General features: G+C 42.4%; 1 protein-coding gene across 1 annotated transcript in view; it reads right to left on the bottom strand.

The window, feature by feature from the left end:
* GALNT10 (polypeptide N-acetylgalactosaminyltransferase 10) overlaps window positions 1-18,997 on the bottom strand; it is a 238,344-nt gene that overhangs the window by 87,346 nt on the left and 132,001 nt on the right. Inside the window, exon 4 of the mRNA XM_004482601.5 lies at window positions 12,367-12,533. Within this exon, the coding sequence (XP_004482658.1) occupies window positions 12,367-12,533 (167 nt within the window). The remainder of the gene's footprint in view (window positions 1-12,366; window positions 12,534-18,997) is intronic.

Below are 18,997 nucleotides of genomic sequence, written 5' to 3'. Positions count from 1 at the left end.
GATGACGGGATCAGAATCTGTGGGTAGCTCCGATAACCTGCAATTTCACAGGCTTGGGTGACGTGGATACAGATAAAGGTTAAGAACCAATGCTTGAGCCCAGGTGGAACCAAAGACCACGAGGACATGCTCCAGGTTTGGCTGTATGCCTCTGAAGTCACTTTCTCCTTGGCCAACCAAACGCGAAGAGTCTCCTCAGGGTTCTTTCCTTCTGGGAAACAGCATCCTCTTCTTTTGCACTCTGTTACACACCATTTTGCACATTTTAGCTCTTAAGTACTTTTACCTTTCTAATTTGATCTCATCCCTAAAGAAGACTTTGAAGTAGAGGGGTAGCTCAGCTCTCATCATTCTGAGTTTCAGTTTATAGTGATAATCGTAACCACTACCATAACGACAGCTTACCTTGTGCCGGCTCCTGCCCTAGTGTATTATCTCATTTAATCCTTGCCCAACCACAAGCGGGAGGAAAGTGATTATAGCTTTGGGATGGGGAATGACAGAAACTCAACTAAAACTAGTTTAAACAAAAAGGGAATGCTCACAGTGGAGCTAGTGTCCTCTGTGATGGTTAATTTCAGCATGGCTAGGTTACTGGCTTGTGGGATAGGGAGAGGCTGGGCACAGGTCTAGACCGCCTCTGGATTTAGGGCGGGCCTTTGGATGAATTGCCATGGCCTGGGGGGTGGGGGATAGGCTGGTGACACCCATGGCTGGACAGTATTATGGGCTGGCCGTCCTTCCAGAATCACAAGAAACCAGTTCACCGAACTGACTCCGTTCCCCATCTGCCTCAGCTTGAAGGCAGGGGATGGAGACAGAGTCTTGTGTCTACTACAAAGAATATTTAGAGTCAACTCTAAGTACAGGAAGGTCTATTTATAGGTCATTTTCATCCACTCATGAGTCCCAGCACCACCTCTTCTGTTATAAAGGCAGCAGGAAAATGTTTGTTGGCAAAGATCAGGGCTGGTCTTTCCTCCCTTCTGGTTAAAACATATCTGCTGGCTATTGTGGAGGCTCTGGGAAGGTAATTGTTAGTTTGAGTTTTCCATTAACAGTGACTAGAGAGCACTTATTATTTAGGACATTCTGAAACATATATTCTGACAGCATAAAGGAAAAAACTTAGTTTCTGAAAAGACTGAGCAGAAAGCATAGCTTTTCAGCCTTGTAATTCTACCTGTTTTCACCCTCACTGCAGATATTAGCAATGCTCAATAAATCCCATTCATTAATAGGTGCAGGAGTAGGGGACAAGCAATAGACAGTGGGACGTTACTAGTTATTTTGAAGTTCCTGGCTGCTCATAAATAATTTGTGTTCTCTGAAGAGGTCTGCATTTATGAAGCAAACAAATAAAATTACTATTTTTTTAAACCATTGTAGGAGGAAGAAGCATCTTTGTCTTTCGGGAAAAGGAACTAAGTGTACACAAAAAACCCTAGAGGTTGGAAAGGCAGCCTGCATCTGTTAACACTCTACAGGAACCCGTGTTACTAAATCACACAAGAGGGAAGGATGTTACATTATCCTTGACATGTATCTATTTCTTTTCTCTATCTAGTGATGCAAAAATTACATTTTCATGAGATTTCTCTATTTGAGATAAGAAAGCAAGAGGAAAGAAAAGAGAAATTAGACTTTCAATGCTCATTAATACTAAACTGATTCAGAGTGCTATGATTTTCTCCTGTTTTTTAATTTTTACTTTTTTTTTTCTTTAACAACTTTACTTTTAAATAAATAAATCATTTGTAAATTTGTGGATTTGGCCCTTGTGAGCATCAGCACTGTCAAGCATCACCTATTTTTGGTTATGAAACTGGTAACATTTTTTAAGTCTCTGATGTTAACAGGTCTGAAAGTGCCTCTGCATTTAAATCAAGTCAACACTGGCTCGGGAGTTGTAGTTTGTTAGAGAGGGCTTCAACCTTTCAGGGGCTGGAGGTTTCCAAGGAAATTGGGAAGAATACCTGAAATACCTGTTTGTGGTAGGATGGATTCATTTCGAGGCTATCCATGATTAGCCCGCTGTGATGGTCAATTTCAATATATCAGCCTGACTAGGTTGTGGAGGCCAGTGGTTTTGTTAAGCAAGCACTGGCCTGTTTGTGAATATGAGGGTATTTCATAGATGGTTCTAAATCATTAGTCAGTTGATTTCACTTCAGGCTGATGACATCCACAATCAACAAAGGACATTGCCTTCAGCAGTGAGAACAGTCTCCTCATGCCTTAAGGCGAGAATGAGGATTTCAGAAGTCAGAAAGAGGGATTTCGATCTCTACTTCAGCCTGGGGAATCAGACTTCACCTTTATTGAGCTTCCAACTTAAGTCCTGTCCTATGGAATTTGAACTTGCCAATCGCCACAGTCACATGAACCAATTCCTATAATAAATATCCTAATATTTACACACACACCTCCTGTCAGTTGTTCCAATGGAGAACCCTGATCATACACCCACTTTTCAGCCGTTTTGCTTCATTAACCTGCTAGAACCAACATTCTTCAAAGGGGTTGGCTAATATTTATTGGAAATGAAAACAGCAGAGAACACCCATTAGACATGGATGTACATTAAATGTCATGACTGAGCATTTCATGTCTTTTTCCAAAATATTTCATTTCATTTCATTTCATTTTAAATGTAGGAAGTGGGACATGGAGGTGATGTGAATTTCCTGTGCTTTAGCTTGAAATCTCTAATAAATGTGCATTTTCCATTTAGGCAAATGTTGGCCATTAAAGGTTTCCTATAAAATTAGATGTATGATTAAATCACTTACAACAGTGTCTAGCACATAGTAAGTTCTAGAAAGATATTTTTCAGCATTATTATTATTACTATTATTGCCAATTCCTCTTTGCAATGCAGACAGAATCAGCCCCTTCAGTTTCCCCTTACTGAGCTAAATGTGAATGATGTAAATAGGACTTGGTTGGTTTTGTGATATACCAGGTTAGGCACCTATGGAATCTCTTCCTTTAATTTCAGCTTCAAATCTCATCTGTCTCTAGATCCTGAGTAAATAACAATTCACGTCAGACCTAAGCGGGCAGAAAAGCCCAGGAGCTTTCTAAAGACAGGCTATGACAGAGGGGGGCAATTCCACGGCCCTCTCCTTGGGACCTCCAATAACATGCTCCATTTGGTTTTGCTTCCCCCCATTATGTTTTTAAGGAAGCACTAAAACAGTGGAGAAGGTTAGACTTCCATCCTCATGAGAAAATCAGGAGAATAGCAGCAATTTAGCACAGTCTCGCTGCACCAAGTTTTTAAAATGTAGAAGGTTCACCCACCTCAACAGAAGCATCACATTTCTGAAAATATAATGCAGCTATTTTCCACTACAGAAATGATTCTTTCCCAAACATTGGGGCTTTTGATACTTCAGATGCAATCTGATGGATTTATTTGACTTTTTTTTTTGCTATCCCAATAAATCATTTATAGGGTGCTTGATTCACAAAATCTTTTTTTTAAAAAGATGCACAAAATAACCCATAAATACATTAACTCCTGCATCCTGTGTTCCTGCGAGATATCCACCAAAAGGTATATAGATTTTGTTCATTATAAACTAATTGATATTCTGTAACAGCTTTATTCTTTCTTAGCAGGTTTCTCCTTTGGCATCAGAGAGAAGCACTTAGGGTGCCAAAGATATTAAAGGAGAAGAGAATCAAGAAATCATGTGGATTTTCTCAGTGGAAGACACCCTAGAGACTGAGGCTAAAGATCTGAGATTCTTAAGATAACACAACCCTCTGTGGGGAAGATCAATCCCTCCTTGGGAGGAGGCATTCCTAGGACAGGCAAGCAGTTTAGGCCACCTACCGCAAACCTCGCCGAGCCTCAGTTTTGCCATGTGGAAGATGGAACTGCTTCCCCTGCCCTGCCCTCTCCATAGAGGAACACTCACTCACTTTTGGGGGTGTGGGGGGGGTGATGCTGGGCAGGCTGAGGTAAGAGCACTCTGCCCTCGCCACCTGCTTCATCCTTTCCCCCTGGGGTGTGCTCACTGGCAACGGCTCTGCCCTGATAGGGGCGGCCCTGATTCCTCCGCTGCGAGGCCTCTCCCTCTCCCGGGCCAGGCAGTTTAGGAGGAAAGAAAGCCCAGGCGTCTTCTCTGGATCAGCTCTCCACCAATCCAGCTGATATTCTGCTCTTCTTTGACTCCTGTCTTTATTGCACAGTTGACTCAGAGGAGGAAAGATGTGATAGTCATTTCATAATGATAAGAGGAAATGAGTGTAGAAAGTTAAATGGAAAACAAACAACAACAAAAACACAGCAACGGGAGGAAAGTGATTTATTATTGGACATCCATGACATAAAGAGTAAAATGCAATGAAAAAGGAAGGAATGTAGATTCACATTATGGAACATTATCTAGCTATTAATAAAACAAATGAGTTATTTCAGTATCTGTTGACCTGAAGGATGCCTGTGACACATCAACTGGGGGAAGAAAGTTGTAAAGTATATAGTATGATCCCATTAAAAGGGGGAAAAGGTATAAAGATTATGAGTAAAGGTTCTGGAATCAAACTGCATGGTTTGAATCAGGGGTTCTTAGCCTTTTTTTGTTCTAAAGATGCCTTTGCCAGTCAGATGGAAACCATGGACCCCTTACTAAGTTGACATTATACTGTGTATTATTTAATAAATATCTCACATCCGCACCGACAAGTCCCCACAAGAATACTTTTTTAAAAAATTTTCAATTCAAGCTCATGGATGCCCTGAAATCTTTCCATGGACCCCTAGGGGGTCTATGGACCACTGGTTAAGAACTGATTTAAATCAAAGCTCTGCCTCTTTGAGTTGAGCATACCGGGACAACTTACATGAAAGTTCTGTGTTTTAGTTTCTCATCTATAAAGTGAGGATAAAAATATTATCCCTTTTAAGTAGAAAAAAGCAGGCTGAGATCACTGAGTATAGTGGTTTTCACACTGTGCGTGAACCTAAGATAGTGTTGTGATAAAGAAAGTAACTACAATGAGTGCATAGTAACTGCTCAGTAAATATTAGCTCTTGCTAGTACATGAGTACATGTTTGCATGATTACGCAGAATGGTCTGGAATGATACATACTGTTATCATTAGTTACCTCAGTGGGAATGGAAACGGAGGAGGGTTGGGAGAGCAGAAAAAAGAAAAAGGAAATGAAAAACGCTGGGGGTAGAAAATGCCAAAATGTTGCCTGAGGTGATGAGATTATAGGTGGCTCTTTCTGCTCTTTCCACACTTTCTCCTGGACTCCTGGTCTGTGCTATGCGGTTCCCTCCGCCTGGACCTGCACCAGGGAGCGTGTCTCCCATGGTCTCGTGATTGCCCCTACCTCGTCTGTCTCCTTCACTGGACGTGAATCAGTCTCTAAGGCCTTCTTCTAGAATGCATTTTATTCCCATTGTATCCCCAGCACCTGGCCTAGTGTCCAGCACTGAGTGATTTCATGGGTATTGTTGAATAAATGAATATGAATTTCTTTGATAAATCAGGGCAAACATAGAGAGGAAAAAAGAAAAACAAAACAAAACAAAAAACAAGCAGCACATAACCCCAAAAGGCAAAAGAACCCAAGCAGTAAAATGAAAGCAGGGAGTGGACACAGCAGCATTTGTGGAGGTGTTGGAAAGAAACCAATACTGGGGGAGAGGTGACAAGAAACAAATAGGTGCTCACTGGGCAGCGTCAAGAGCAGGATGTTGAAATGCAAAGCGGGATAGGACAAAATGAATTTGGTCAGTGAGTTCCCTGATGGGCACGGTGTGAGAGCGCAGGTCAGAGGTGCTATGCCCAGATTGGAAGGAGAACTTCTTCCCTGGCCTCACAGCAGAGGTCCCTCCCACGTGAACTAATGGGCCCAGCAAGGTTCATGCTCCTCGGATCACAAATTATTGCCAAGAAGCTATCAACAGCTCTGCCAACACTTGCTTAAGAGCGTCCCATCGGGAGCAATTCCCTGTGCACATTTTTGTTTGTTTGTTTGTTGATGGGGAGTTGTGGGGTGCGATGCTGTTGATGAATCATGCCTTTTAGTTCCATCTTCATTCCAGGCAGCCCGTGAATCATCCGAAGATAATAACCCTTTCCATTACTACAGATTCCGTTTTTTTTTCCCTGGAAAACCAACGCTGTATGACATGAGGCAAGGAAGGAGATGAGGAATGGAAAGAAATGAAAAAATGACTCTCTTTTTCTGATTAAACCTATCTCATCCAGACACTGAATGACCTCTAACCTCACTTCTCTCTCCCACGGGTGTGAAAACATCTCCATGTCCTCCTAATCTTCAAGCAAAGCTCACACATTTGAAGAGATTTTAGAGACCCCATAGAAAACCGTGCAGTGATCTATTCGTAAGCAGGGCCAGGATTATTCTGGTGTCAGCGTCTGCCTCCACTCTAGGCCCCAGTGCTGCCTGCACAAAGCTCTGGATCTTATTTCAAGAATTCATCTGCTCCAATTTTATCTCCTACCGGAGGTCTCGACCCTTAGCTGAATTACAATTAGTTGCCCTGAGGATCCTAAAGGAGACTCATTTCAGAGTAAAGTGCCTTCTGCTAGGCAGTGCCAATCTATCCTGTAGTTAGCATCTATGAATTTCAACCCTGAGAACTGCCCCTGCTAACATGACCCAGAGAAATCAGTCTTTTACGATGGCCCATATTTGCTGCACTTTAGATAGGCCTCTCCATAATTTTGAAATTGTTTCTCTCAAATCTCATTTTTAAAACAATCACTGCTGAGTAAGTTTTCTTCCAAGGCTGCCTTGAGAATTTCTTCTTGAAACAAGAATAATGACTGCTTTTCTGAAAAAGGCAGGTTGCAAAATCTGACAGCTAATGTGCGAGGCTGAGGGGTGTGGGGGAGTGTTTTCCTCTGGGCTCCAAGCCTGAATATTGAGAAAACGGGAGCAGCAATCACTGGGGCCTTAGTTCTCCTTAGCTGTGAAATGGGACAATATTTGTTCTCTTCTTTATCTTATTAAAATTTGGAGATGGCACCTCATTGGGTTAATAGTTTTTCTCTCTGGGGAAATGGATGCACTTGGAGAACATCATTCTTGTAAAATTTACTTTTTCTTTGTCAAGACTGATACACTTCTTTGTTGCTGTTATCTTATTACTGGATACAACATTGAGGAAACTGGGATATTAGAGTTGAAACCCATTGTAGTCCAGGACTGGCTGTGTTTGATAGTTATGTTTTAGCAAGAAGTTTGCTCTTTAGTGCAATGGAGAAGTAATTTATTGAGCAGTGCCCTTGGAACAGAAAGGAGCAGTCCACTTTGCAGACGCCTCACTTAGCACCTGAGGTGGGAGGGACCTGCACCGAGAGCTGCATTAGTCAGCTGTGAGCCTGGCCTCGGGGTTCCTGTCTACAAAAGCAGGTTGAGGGAAACAGACTTGGCCCAGTGCTTAGGGCATCCGTCTACCACACGGGAGGTCTCCGGTTCAAACCCCGGGCCTCCTTGACCTGTGTGGAGCTGGCCCATGTGCAGTGATGATGCGCGCAAGGAGTGCCCTGCCACGCAGGGGTGTCCCCCATGTAGGGGAGCCCCATGTGCAAGGAGTGCACCCTGTAAGGAGAGCCGCCCAGCGCGAAAGAAAGTGCAGGCTGCCCAGGAATGGCGCCGCCCACACTTCCCGTGCCGCTGAGGACAACAGAAGTGGACAAAAAAACAAGATGCAGCAAATAGACACAGAGAACAGACAACTGGGGGAAGGGGGGAATTAAATAAATAAATAAATCTTTAAAAAAAAAGAAAAGAAAAAAAAAAAAAGCAGGTTCAACACCAGTAAGTCCACTCTAATCCATACTCTATTCCTCCATCCTGTGGACTCTGGGATGGTTATGTCCACTCCCCCTCTACATCAAGAGGGGCCTTAGATTCCACATGGATGATGGCTGCAATTCTCCTGCTGGCAGCTGTAGGCACTCTTGGCTCCCTGGTGTAGTGGTTGACCCTCTTCACCTCCCTGTCAGCTGGCCAGGGTAAGTCCAACAAACCAGAGGGTAGAAGCCGCAAGTCTGCTGAAGCCCAGGGCCTGGCCATCACATGGACTCTGCTGGGGAACTATTGTGATTAGTAAGGGAAGAAATTGTAACAGTGATGTGGAGAGGGTGGCCACGGTGGTTGCTGATGGTGGGGAAATGGAGGAAGAGATATGGTGTGGGGGCATTTTCAGGATTTGGAGTTGTCCTGGCTGGTGCTGCAGGGAAGGATGCTGGACGCTGTGTGTCCTGTCATGGCCCACTGGGTGGACTGGGGGGGAGTGTGGACTACAATTGCATCACATGGTGCAGTGGTGCAGTGGTGCTCCAGGATGTATTCGCCAGGTGCAGTGAATGTGCCGCGATGATGAAAGAGGTTGTTGATGTGGGAGGGGTGGGGTGGGTGGGATGGGGGGTATATGGAGATCTCATATTTTTTGAATGTAACATTTAAAATAAAATAAAGAAGAAGAAAGCAGGTTGAATTACACCTGTGGGTTGCACATATTTTTAAGCTATTGCACTCCTCTCAGTGAACAATTTTTCAGACACCAAATATAGACCATGCCAGGAGAGGCAGCTGGAGCCTACCAGTGGGGCTCTCCACATTCCTACAGTGCTCCCAACAATGCCAGGGCTCCGCTGCTCTGAGGTGCAAGGTGAAAACACCGGACTAGAGGATCGTGACCTTCCTTTGTAACCACACAAGGAGAAAGGCTTGTTTCTAATCTGGCTGAAACTTGGTTTCTTTTGCCTCTGAAGCACTAATGCCCTGTGATGCTCAGAAAGGGACCTGCCATGGGTTGCAGGTCCACCCCCTAGGCAGCTGTTGCTTCAGAAAATCAGGTTATAGGGGATCTGAGTCTGAAACACAAAAGACGTGGGCCAATGCCAGTCTCCTTAGGAATAGCAGTGGCTTTTGCAGCCACATCTCTCCCGCTGGCTGAAGGTGATCCGTTGCTAGTGATGGTTTTCTGTGTCAGTGTAGCTGCCGTGTATTATCTCCCTCTTTCCCTTTGTCATTCATTCACTTATTCATTTATTCACTAATTCCACATTTATTGACCACATACTTCTAGACCAAAAATGGTCTAATGCAGGGATTCTTAATGGGTTCATGAGCTTGAATTGAAATTCAAAAAAACACTATTCTTGTGGGGACATGTTGGTGCAGGTATGATATAATTATTAAATAATACACAGTATAATGTGGATGTAGTAAGGGGTTCGTGGTTTTCACCTGACTGGCAAAGGGATCCGTGAAAAAGAAGGTTAAGAACCCATGTGGGTAAGACTGACAAAGAATAGGTCAGCAAATAGTCATGCAATCTGACCCTGAGAATAGTGAATAAAGGTAGTCGTGGGGGACTGAGCTGGAGATGGTATAAGGGGGAGCCTGCTGGGTGAAGAGCTGGAAAGAGGATGTCCAGGGAACAGCACATGAAGGCCCCAAGGCACGAGGAGCCTGTTGCATTCTAGGACAGAAAGGGCCCTGCGGTGCCTACAGAAGGAGAGCAGGAGAGTGAGTGAGTGCATTCTTCACTGCCATGGCCTCAGAAAGAGCGCAGCAATAAGCCTGCTCAGAGCAGGCAGCCCTCACCTGGGGAAGGCTGGGGTGTTTGCTTCCAAGGACCAGGGGCTGTTTATGCTGCAGCAAGTAAACAGAAATCAATTAATCATGTGGGCAAACTGCTCATATTTTTTCTCATCCACTGGCTGACTGTGAGCCTTTAGACTGTGGGTAGCAGGTTCAAAGTGGGAGAAGGTTGAGATTGGGAGAGGAGATTGGGACAAGGAAGGCAGAAGAAAGGGAGAAAAAGGTAGTGGTGGAGTGATGTCACCTCCTGGCTATGTGACTCTAGGTAAAGCACCACTTCTCCAGTCCCCTCACCTGAGATCCAGGGGTACCAGGGCCTCCCTGGGAGGCTATTGTCAAGAATTAATGAGATAATGTAATGCCTGGCACACTGATATTATCCCCTCAATGGTAAACTGCCATTATTAAAAGAGAAGGCTTATAAAGGCATGGGGAGGAAATTTAGGTGGAGGTTGAAACGGTAGTACATTTGTTTGGCGATTTATAATTCACAAGTCCTTTTACCCACAGAAAGGGGGAGCCTGTACCTGCATCTCTGTCACCCTGGCCCCCTCCTCCTGCAAACCTGCCATAAACAACAAATAACATTATTATTGTTTGCCAATGGTAATAATAATAATAGTTTAAATATTTACCTACAATGTTAGCTATGTGCCAGGCAATGTCCTAAGCACTTTACAGACAGTAACTCATTTAAGAACCACAGTCACCTAAGGGGTAGGCACTATTATAATCCCATTTTAAAGACGAGGGAACAGAAGCACAGAAAGGCTAAGTGATTGGGTCAAGGTCACAGAGTAAGTAAGTGACAGGGCCAGGATCAAATATACAACTACTGTCAGCTCTCTGCCAAAGAGCAGGCTACACAGACAACAGAGTCACAGCCCCTGCTGTCAGTGGGCTCAGAGACCTCACTTCACAGACACAAATGAATCGATTATAATGTGCTAGATGCTACTGTCATTGTGATGGTTAAGTTCTTGTGTCACCTTGGCCAGGTTATGGTGTCCAGTTTTTTGGTCAAGCAAGCACTGGCTTGTTACTGTGAAGGGATTTCGGGGATTTAAATCATTAGTTTGACTGCATATATGGCTGATTACATCTATAGTCAACAACAGAGATTGCCTTCAACAATGAGAGAAGTCTCATCCAATCATCTGAAGGTTTGAAAGAGAGAACCGATGATTTCAGCAGTCAGAAAGATGAATTTCTATTTACTTCAGCCAGCCAGCTTCTCCTGGGGAATCCATCAAAACCTTCATCGCGTTTCCAACTTGCAGCCTGCCCTAGGAATTTGGACTTGAGCATCCCTAGAGTTGCATTAGCCAATTCCTATAACAAATCTCATAATATTTCCATAATATTTCCCTGGAGAACCCTGGCTAACCCTGGCCAGTAACCATGGCTGAAGTGTGCTCAGGAAACAGGAAATGAAATCCGTGGTGAGCAAGGCTGATATGGTGGTCCCTGCTCTGGATGTATAGTAGGGGAGGCACACAACAAACCAATGTTCACAAGAATAAATATTTAATTCCACTGATGAGAAGAGCTAGGAAGGAAAAGTAAAGGGTGCTATGAGAATGCACGAACGTCAAGGGTTAGAGAGGACTTTATAGTGGTGGTAAGAACTGAGATAGATACATGTGTGAATGTATATGTGTGCGCATGAGTACATCTTTTGACATCTCTGTGCTAAAGGCATGTAAATAGCATTAAAATGGGGTGACAGGTAGGTGAGTTGCTCCTGAAACTGTCAGCTTTAATTATTCTGGACTCCCTCTCTTCACTACTTATTAGAGCCTCTGCAAGAAAGCAAGCAGAAGAAAGGGCTTTTCTTGATTTTGCTTTGACTGGTAAAAGCTTTGATATAAAGAATATGTTTGAGACCACTGGCTGGAGGGCATTTTTGGCCCCACCTCTGTGTCTTGTAAAACCAAGACAGAATTATTCCACAGGGTGAGACATATAGCTAAGAGACTCTGGAGAGCGGTCAAGATCACATCCTTGGGGGGCAGCCAGACACCATGTGGTTACTGCGCTGCCACCTGAGAGTGAAGGGACCAAGGGTATGTCGCTTGGCTTCTCTGAGTCTGTTTTTGCATCACAAAATGGAATGGCTGGTGTAGGTGGGCTTACTTACCACCTCTTCTAATCCACTTCTCTCTTTTCTACCTCTGCTAAAGAAGCCAGAAAATGAAAATTTCCTTGCAGACAGGGGTGCCCAGATGTTAGAGCCTTAGCCAAAAGTCTCTGGGGGAGATGCTCCCGAATAGGAAGGCAAAGCCTTGACAGGAGGAGGTTTTGTGCCCTTTGCCCTTCTGCCTAAAAGGCAGACTACTTTCCAGAGGCATTCTGTGACCATGAGGATGAATAAAGAGGAAGAGATAAGAAGCCTGGTTCTTTGATGACAGCCTTGAGCACCTGGACCAGCCCTGGGTCTCTTGCTATGAAAAAAAATTAAACAAATTCCTTAAATTGTTTGAGGCGATGTTAGTTAAATTTTCTATTATTTGCAGTTAACTGCCTTTCTAAATGGATACAGATGGGATAAAAATAGAACCTACTGCGTAGGTTGTCGAGGATTGAAGGAGGTGCTGTGTGTACAGCACAAGCCCTTGGCCTGGCACCCAGCAAGCACTCAGCCGACGGTGGTGCACATGCTGATGCTGAGGAAGGAGGAGGAGAGAAAATCTGCCGCCAGGGGCGAGTTACGGCAGAGCGTGGGGGGCAGAAGGCTGGGTGGGACAGGTCCTACCTCGATCACTGAAGTCATCGACCAGCACAATCTCCGCGACAAGCTCTGGGGGTGAGCGGTTCAGCACGCTGTGGACGGTGCGGAGCAGGGAGGACCAGCCCTCGTTGTGGAAGGGGATGATGATGCTCGTGTTGGGGAGTGTCTCCAGGTAGCGTTTGTGGTTGCAGCTAGAGGGAGACATGGGAGACGGAGTGAGCACGTTCAGCTCTCACCTTGCCACAAGAACACCTGGCACACGGTTCTGATAACCACAAATCCTCCTTCCTCTCCACTCTCCTTCCCTCCAGTTCCTGGCTATCACTCATCTATGGTTTTTGCTATTCCTGTGGATTTACCTATCCTGGATATTTTATATAAATGGAATCATATAATCTGTGGCCTTTTGGGTGTGGCTTCCTTCACTTAGCATGGTGTTTTCAAGGTCCATCCATATTGTAGCATGGAGCAGTGCTTCCTTCATTTTCATGGTTGAATGATTACCCATTTGATGGATATGCCACACCTTGTTTATCGATTCATCAGTTAATAGACATTTGGGTTGTGTTGGGGATGATATCATGTCCACATAAAAGGCATGTCCAGGTTCCAACACCTGGTCCTATGCGTGAACCAATTTGTAAATAGGATCTATGAAGACGTTATCAGTTACGATGTGCCCAAACAGAATAGGGTGGGCCTTGATCCTTATAGCTGAGGTCCTTATAAGCATAGGAATCCGAACACTGAAAGCAAAACCAGAAGCCCCATGGAGCAGCCAGAAGCTGGAAGTCAACAGAACCCAGAAAAGAAAGGAGAAGACACCACTACCATGTGTGTTGCCAGATGATGGAAAAGCCAAGGAACCCCAAAGCTTACCAGCTAGCCAGAAGATACCAGGAGAAAGCAAGCCTTCTTAGACTCTGAACCTGTGAGCCAATAAATCCCCATTGTTAAGTCAATCCACTGAAACGTATTTGTTTTAGCAGTCAAGAAACTAATACAGGCTGTTTTAAATTTTGGGTTATTAGGAATAATGCTGCTATGAACATCTGAGTACAAGCGTTTCTGTGAACATGTTTTCAATTATACCTAAGAGTGCAATTGCTGGGTCATATGGTAACTCTATATTTAACTTTCTGAAGACTTGCCAAATTGCTTTCCAAAGTGACTGCACCATTTTAAATTCCCACTAGCAGCATATGAGGGTTCCAATTTCTCTATAGCCTCATCAACACGTAGTATTGTCTCTTTCTCTTTGATTATAGCCATCCTAGTGGGTGCGAAGCGGTATTTCATTATGTTTTGATTTATATTTTCCTAATGATTAATGATGCTGAACATCTTTTCATATGTTTATTGGCCATTTTTATATCTTCTCTGGAGAAATGTCTACTAATTACATATTTCATTTTTGGATTGTTCATTGCTAGCATATAGAAATACAATTGACTTTTGTATATTGATCTTGTATCCTGCAACCTGGCTGAACTCATTTATTCATTCTAATAGATGCTTTGGTGGATTCTTCAGGGACTTTTTTTTTAAACATACAAATCATATCATCTGCAAATAGAGACAGGTTTACTTCTTCCTTTCCAGTTTGGATGCCTTCTATTTCCTTTTCTTGCCTAACTGCATCCTGGCTAAAGCCTCCAGGTCAACGCTGAATAGAAGTGATAAGAGTAGACATCCTTGTCATGTTCCTAACCCGAGAGGGAAAGCTTTCAGTCTTTTACTATTAAGTATGATGTTAGCTGAGAGTTTTTCATAGATGCTCTTTATCAGATTGAGAAAGGTCCCTTCTATTCTCAGTTTGTTGAGTGTTTTTTATCATGAAAGGGTATTGGATTTTTCCAAGATACTTTCTCTGTGTCTGCTGAGATGATCATGTGGGTTTTTATTCTATTTTTTATTTATATGGTATATTCTATTAATTAATTTTCTATTAATATATTATATTGGCTATTTTTCATACTTTTTTTTTTAAAACGTCTTTAAAAATAAAGTTTATTATATGAAAAAAGAAAATACACTCAAGATACCCTGCAAAACCAATGAAACTATATCTATACAAAGGTACGCTATCTTAATTTTAATCCATGAAAGAAAAATATGAGAAAGTCATCATAATTTTCAATAGCAATACCAGATAGAGAAATGCCTACAAAATTCTGAGAGAAAAGTATTGTCAACCTATGTGGCAGAAACAGCTAGTTGTCCCAGTGTATAGTCCTTCCACAGTCTATAGTAACAAACCCCACAATTCTCCAGGGCACATGGCCCTCTAGAATAAGTACTACATTTCCCAGCATGGAGATATGTGATTAAGTTCTGGCCAATGAAGTACAGAGGGAAAAGATTGTATGGCAGTTCTGAGAATCTTTTTTAAGAGAGAGCAGATAGGTGCCTTGTCCCTTCTTCTTTATCACTCTTAATTCTTTAAAATTAAAAGCTATTTTTGACCCTGAGGTCATACACAGCAAAACAATGAAACAGAATCCTTGGTCTCTGAGAACATTATGGAGCAGTAACCACATACCAGTCCTGGACCACTTACCTCTGATCTTCGAATGTAAGAGACAAAAATAAACTCTCTTGTTTAAGCCACATTCATTGGGAAGTTTTTTCCTAATTCTCAGTCAAACCTAATTCTAACTAATTCAAGCTAAGTTTCTTTAGCCAGTTAATTAATGAATAAAATGTAGTAGTAGAATAAAGACATTTTCAGGTACGTACAGATTAAGAAAATGTAATTCCTCTGTAATCTTTCTATGAAGTTACTGAACTAAGATCTCAAAATAAAAATGGAATAAAATAAGGAAATGGGAGACCTAAGATCCAGAAAGCAGAAGATTCAATCCAGAAAAGAGACAAAGAAAACTACTGGGCGACAGCTCTTCAGCTAGCCCCGAAACTGGAGGGGTTCAGGAGCACAAATACAAATGTTACTAAGATGTGAATGATGGGCACATGGAATGTGACATAAGAAGAGCTCATCCATAAATGTCCAAAAACAGTACACAGAGCAGTCAAAATCACAGATCTATCTAGGGAATGGGGCACCATTAAAAAGAATAATTTGTCACAAGTTTTATTCAGCAGTCTCAAAATTCCTAACCTGGGATATCTGCCTGACTCCCTACAATATCTGAGAGCTAAGAGTTCCTATATTATCAATCACAAGAAAAAAAATTTTTAAACCCTACATAGGCAGAAGCACAATAGTTTAGCTTTTTTCCTTCTCTTTTGCCTTTATTTATTTTTTTTTTATTTTATTTTTTTTAATATTTATTTATTATTATTATTATTTTTTAATTACATTAAAAAAAATATATGAGGTCCCATTCAACCCCACCGCCCCCGCCCCCCACTCCCTCCACAGCAACACTCTCTCCCATCATCGTGATACATCCATTGCACCTGGTAAGTTCATCTCTGAACATCACTGCACCCCATAGTCAATGGTCCACATCATAGCCCAGACTCTCTCACGTTCCATCCAGTGGGCCCTGGGGGGATCTACAGTGTCCCGTAATTGTCCGTGAAGCACTATCCAGGACAACTCCACGTCCCGAAAACGCCTCCACATCTCATCTCTTCCTCCCGTTCCCCACACCCAGCAGCCCCCATGGCTACCGTTCCCACACCCATTCCACATTTTCTCTGTGGACATTGGATTGGTTGTGTCCATTGCACACCTATGTCAAGTGAGGGCTTAGATTCCACATGGGTACTGGATGCACTCTTCCCACTTCTAATTGTAGACACTCTAGGCTCCATGTTGTGGTGGTTGACCTTCTTCAACTCCATGTTAGCTGAGTGGAGTAAGTCCAATAAGTCAAAGTGTAGGAGCTGAAGTCTGTTGAGGCTCTGGGCCTGGGTGTCATATTATCAGTCCAGAGATTCAAATCCCCTACATATATCTTAAACCCAGCACCAACTACAATTCCAATAAAGTAGCATGCAAGTCTTGTGAAAAGAGATCCCCTCTGAGTCCATTTCCATCACGCCGAAACACCAGCTCCAAAGAAGGGCCATCTGTCATGGCAGTGAACCCCTTCTGCCATGACCATAGAACCCGTGGGTCTCTTTATCCCTCAAAAGAACCTATACCTGGGGTTGTATCTACCTTATCTGTCTCTTAGACTCTGTTCAGTTGTACATAGGGGTATTCCTTCTGACAACCTCCAGACTCTTTTTTAGAGACTCACAGCCTTATAATCTCATTTCTCCTTTCCATTTCCCCCTTACATTAGGTCAAACCGCTTCCCGAAGTCATGTTATTATATGTAGACAGGTATATTCTGCTGTTCCGCATTGAATCTTTGATTCAAGGTCATTTTCTAGTTGCTTCTTCAGCTGGTATGTGGTAGTGATCTCTCGGTGCCAGGGAGGCTCATCCCCGGGTGTCGTGTCCCACGCTGGGGGGAATGCATCACATCTACATGCTGAGTTTGGCTGTGAGAGTGGCCACATTTGAGTAACATGAAGGCTGTCAGGAGGAAACCCCCAGGCACAATGCTACTCTAGGCCTTGTTCTTATTGCAGGTGCATAGGCTCAAAAGTGTAGCCATTAGTATCAAGAGCCCACTGTTGGGCCCTCCTTCCTTCCTGGTTCTTGCCGTTGCACCTGGAGGATTGCCGCTGCTCTCCCAGGGCCCACAACAGTGACCCCCCGGCCAGGAGCCCAGTACCCCCCCAGCTGTTGTTTTTAATTGTTTCCACTATGAGTATATATAGATATTACCATATACCCTGGGCATATGCCCTGTATAACTCCCTGTCAACCATATATATCCTGTCAATAACATCCCATATCAGTATTCCTCCGCTGCCATTGTTGAACCACTCTGTGATCCAAAACTTCCCGTAAAGTGAATCCCAACATAATGTCAGCTTCAGAAGATACTTTCTCTGTGTCTGCTGAGATGATCATGTGGGTTTTTATTCTATTTTTTATTTATATGGTATATTCTATTAATTAATTTTCTATTAATATATTATATTGGCTATTTTTCATACTTTTAACCAACCTTCCATTCCTGGAATAAATCCCACTTAGTCATGGTACATAATCCTTTTTGTATGTTGCTGGCTTTGGTTTGCAAGCATGTTTTTATTTATTTATATATATATATTTTTAAAAAGATACTTAGATTATCCAAATGTCACATAAAAAATATAGGGGATTCCCATATGCCCTGTGTCCCACACTTCCCACATTTTCCCGCATTAACAACATCCTTCATTAATAAGGTATATTCATTGCAAGTGATAAATTTTGGAGCATTGCTACTAAAGTTTACATTGTAGTTTACACTCTCTCCCACATAATTCTGTAGGTTATGGCAAGATTTATAATGGCTTGTTTTTGTTATTGCAATTTCATTCAGGACAATTCCCAAGTCCCTAGAAAGCCCCCATATTACACCTGTGTTTCCCCCTTCCTGCCCTCAGAACCTCCAGTGGCCACTGCCTGCACATCAATGATATAATTTCTTCCATTGCTCCAATCACAATAAGTCTATAGTAGAATACCAGTAAGTCTACTTTAATCCATACTTCACTCCCCAATCCTGAGGATTCTGGGATGGTGATATCCACTGGCAAGGCACCAAACTCCTGAACTACCTGCTCAGACTGTAATGTCTGGATGCTCCAGAGCCCTCGGGAGTCCTGCTTTTTGGGCTAGTATCTACTTTGGCAGTCAAAGAGATCCTGCTGAGACGTGCATAAGCGTAACCTCTGCAATGACCTCCCAACTCATTTTAAAGTCTCTTAGCCATATAAACTCATTTGTCTTTACCTTTTCCCCCTTTTGGTCAAGGTCTTTTTCCAGTTGCATTGCTAGTTGGTTGCAAGTATGTTTTTTGAAGATTTTTGGGTCTATATTCATAAGGGATATTTATCTGAAGTATTCTTTGCTTGTGAGGTGTCTGGTTTTATACATTGGATCTCTTTTGTGAAAATTCTAGGTTAACATTAACATAATTATTTATTTGCTTTATCCTGTAAAATATAACGGCTTCAGAAAAACAACACTAATATTATTATTAGCCATATGATTACAGAAAACAATTTAAGATTTTTTTTTGAGTCCTTCATTTCTCTTTGTTTACAAGTTATATTTCATTAGGGATAGTCAAATTTTTATGCTTTGCAACCACTTGAAAAAATTCCTCTCTGCATGGTTATGTCACCAAATCAATACACAGTTGGGTTCATTTATTTCATTTAGCTTTTGAGTTTTTGGAATTACATTTTGATTTTGAGTTCATCTTGTTTAATAATTATGTAAAGCATTTACATGGTGTCAAAGACAAATCTGCAAAATAAGATAAACAAGATAACTTAGAGAATTCTGGATTTATCTCTGTCTCCTCCATACTGGTTTTCTCATCTAGGAATCATTTTATTTTACAGCTTATCCTTCTATTGTTTCTTCTCTTTCTTTTTTTAGTCTAAGCAACTATGTATATAAATTTCTATCCCCTTACTCTTTTCTTGAATAAATGGTATCCTGCTACATACACTTTTCTTTACCTTGCTTTTTTCACTTTAACATTATAATCTGGAGATCTTTCCAGAATGAAAGGTCTACATCTTCTGTTTTTAAGGACAGGGTAAGTTCAGTTCAGAACAGTATGCAAAG

Source organism: Dasypus novemcinctus, chromosome 2 (assembly GCF_030445035.2).
Source record: "Dasypus novemcinctus isolate mDasNov1 chromosome 2, mDasNov1.1.hap2, whole genome shotgun sequence".
Taxonomy (NCBI): Eukaryota; Metazoa; Chordata; class Mammalia; order Cingulata; family Dasypodidae; genus Dasypus; species Dasypus novemcinctus.
Note: the sequence above shows the minus strand (reverse complement) of the source record. Positions and strands in the feature narration are given on the sequence as shown.